We start from the raw sequence: 2099 nt of genomic DNA on the forward strand, positions 1-2099 counted from the left end.
CCCCCCCCTCCAAAAAGTTTTAAAAAATGAATAAATGAATGAATGAATGAATGAGTGAATGAATGAATGAAAAAAAATATAAATAAATAAGAACATACAAATAGAAAAATTATCAAAAACCAAACTATACCCCGCGTTATGACACAATTTGGCAGAGGATTCCTTGCGGGATAACTTACTTGAACATCTTGAATCTTCCTCCTTCATTGGCGATATCTACCACTCTTTTGGGCCCGCCTGAGTCTATGGTACCCTGGACAAAACAGTTTGCAGGTACTTGATTAAAAAAGCCCCCAACAACAAAAAAAAAACAAACAAACTACAAAGCTTAACAGGAATTCCCAAACCCTGTCAGGACTAACCCACTCTGAAAGGGAAACAAATCATACAACAAACAACCGGACTGACAGACACATCGATTTAGAAAAATTTTAATGATCGTTATTCTCTCACAGCTAACCTGTATTGAGAGTGATACAACAAACCATGACAGACTGATAGACAAATCGATTTAGAAAGATTTTAATTATCTTCATACTCTCACAGCTAACCTGTACTGAGAGTGATACAACAAAACCATGACAGACTGACAGACACATCGATTTTAAAAAAAATGATCTTCATACGCTCACAGCTAACCTCTTCCGTCTTATGACAGAAAAACGTATATGCCAGAAATGAAATTTTACAGGAGAGGCAAAACCCTAACTTTATAATTGTTTTTTAACCTTACTAAAATTTGGTCGATTTAATTATTTTATGTCGATATTTATTGACCAGTATAACTTTTGTCTGATTTGCTGAGGTATGGAGTAATTGATTAAAATTTCTTTTGTCATAACAATACCGATATGTAATTAGGTTAGAACACATTTTCGAAAGCGTAAAACTTCGGTAATTTTAATTGTACATCCATAAAAACAAGACAGAAAGACCCGCCATAAAAAGGGATTTCTACCCAGTATTATAACGCTACTTGACATAGTTACACTTAATATACGTTTTTGGTTGGGTTTTTTTTTTTGGTCACAAGACGACAGACTTGCACGGAGGGTTATACGACATACCAACAGACAGACACGTACTCCATTTAGAAAAATGACTTTCATACTCTCACTGCTAACCTGTACTAACAGGTATACAACATACAAACAGACAGACGGAGATATTCGACATTGTATAGTAAGAGTTTTAATGGCGCTCGCAATCGCATAAGGTCATATGAGCAATTTAAGCTTTTTCAGTTTTGAGAGGGATTAATTTTGAATGTTGCCCAGGTGGCAGCCGAAGCCTGTTCTCATCGATTTAACAACCATCAAGATATCTTTAACGTGCACACTTATATATAGCACTTTTGGGATTTATATTATACTTGCTGGGCCCCCGTTCGATAAACGGATTGAGACAGAAGCGTTTTGATTGTTCCACGTAGCAAGAAAAAGAATTTGACAAAGGAGTCCAGAAAAAGCGATGATGGGCATCAAACGAAAGGATCACAGTCGAATTTAGCACCAAGTAAAAAAAAAAGAAAACATGAGGCTAGATCTATACGGGTAGCACACTTAACATAGTGCTCAGTATTGCGCGACAGTGCGCGATAGTATCGAACGGAAGTATGACTTGAAAACAAACCTGGCGGATTTTCTAAAATTCCAGAGACAGAAGCGTCGGCCTAAAAAAGCGATCGGCGAAATAAAGAAATTTAGCTTTTTGCCGCAAAACTGTCTCAAAACTGAAAAAACGAAGGGCGCCATGATCTGGAAAATATTTATAAGTTATAAAAACAAAAAACATCGTAAAAAACTCATCTCGGTTAGTCTCGGAGGTCCCCGCCTATAAAATATAGGCGCTCTTCGCTCGCAAAAGTATGTCCTTTTATATTCGGATTAAAAGGATAGAAGGGTGTGTGGATATACTACTCACACACTGCCCTCTCTTGTAACACTCCCCAGTAGCGGATTCGTCCGCGAATTAGTGACAGGGAGGGATCCCCTCATTTTACAACTTGTGAAATGGTTTGCATCTTTTTTGTCTTATTAAAAAAAAAAATATTAGCTTCTTTCTTTCTTTCTTTCTTTCTTTCTTTCTTTCTTTCTTCT

At 36.7% G+C, this 2099-nt stretch overlaps 1 protein-coding gene across 1 annotated transcript in view; it reads right to left on the bottom strand.

Annotated features, from left to right (window-relative positions):
- Window positions 1-175: 175 nt before the first annotated feature.
- The window catches only part of LOC101848697 (sodium/iodide cotransporter-like), a 12086-nt gene continuing 10162 nt past the window's right edge, over window positions 176-2099 (bottom strand). The window contains exons 4-5 of the mRNA XM_005110275.1: window positions 552-556; window positions 176-253 (exon numbers count right to left, since the gene is read on the bottom strand). Of these exons, the coding sequence (XP_005110332.1) occupies window positions 176-253; window positions 552-556 (83 nt within the window). The remainder of the gene's footprint in view (window positions 254-551; window positions 557-2099) is intronic.

Source organism: Aplysia californica, unplaced genomic scaffold (genome assembly GCF_000002075.1).
Source record: "Aplysia californica isolate F4 #8 unplaced genomic scaffold, AplCal3.0 scaffold00870, whole genome shotgun sequence".
NCBI lineage: Eukaryota > Metazoa > Mollusca > Gastropoda > Aplysiida > Aplysiidae > Aplysia > Aplysia californica.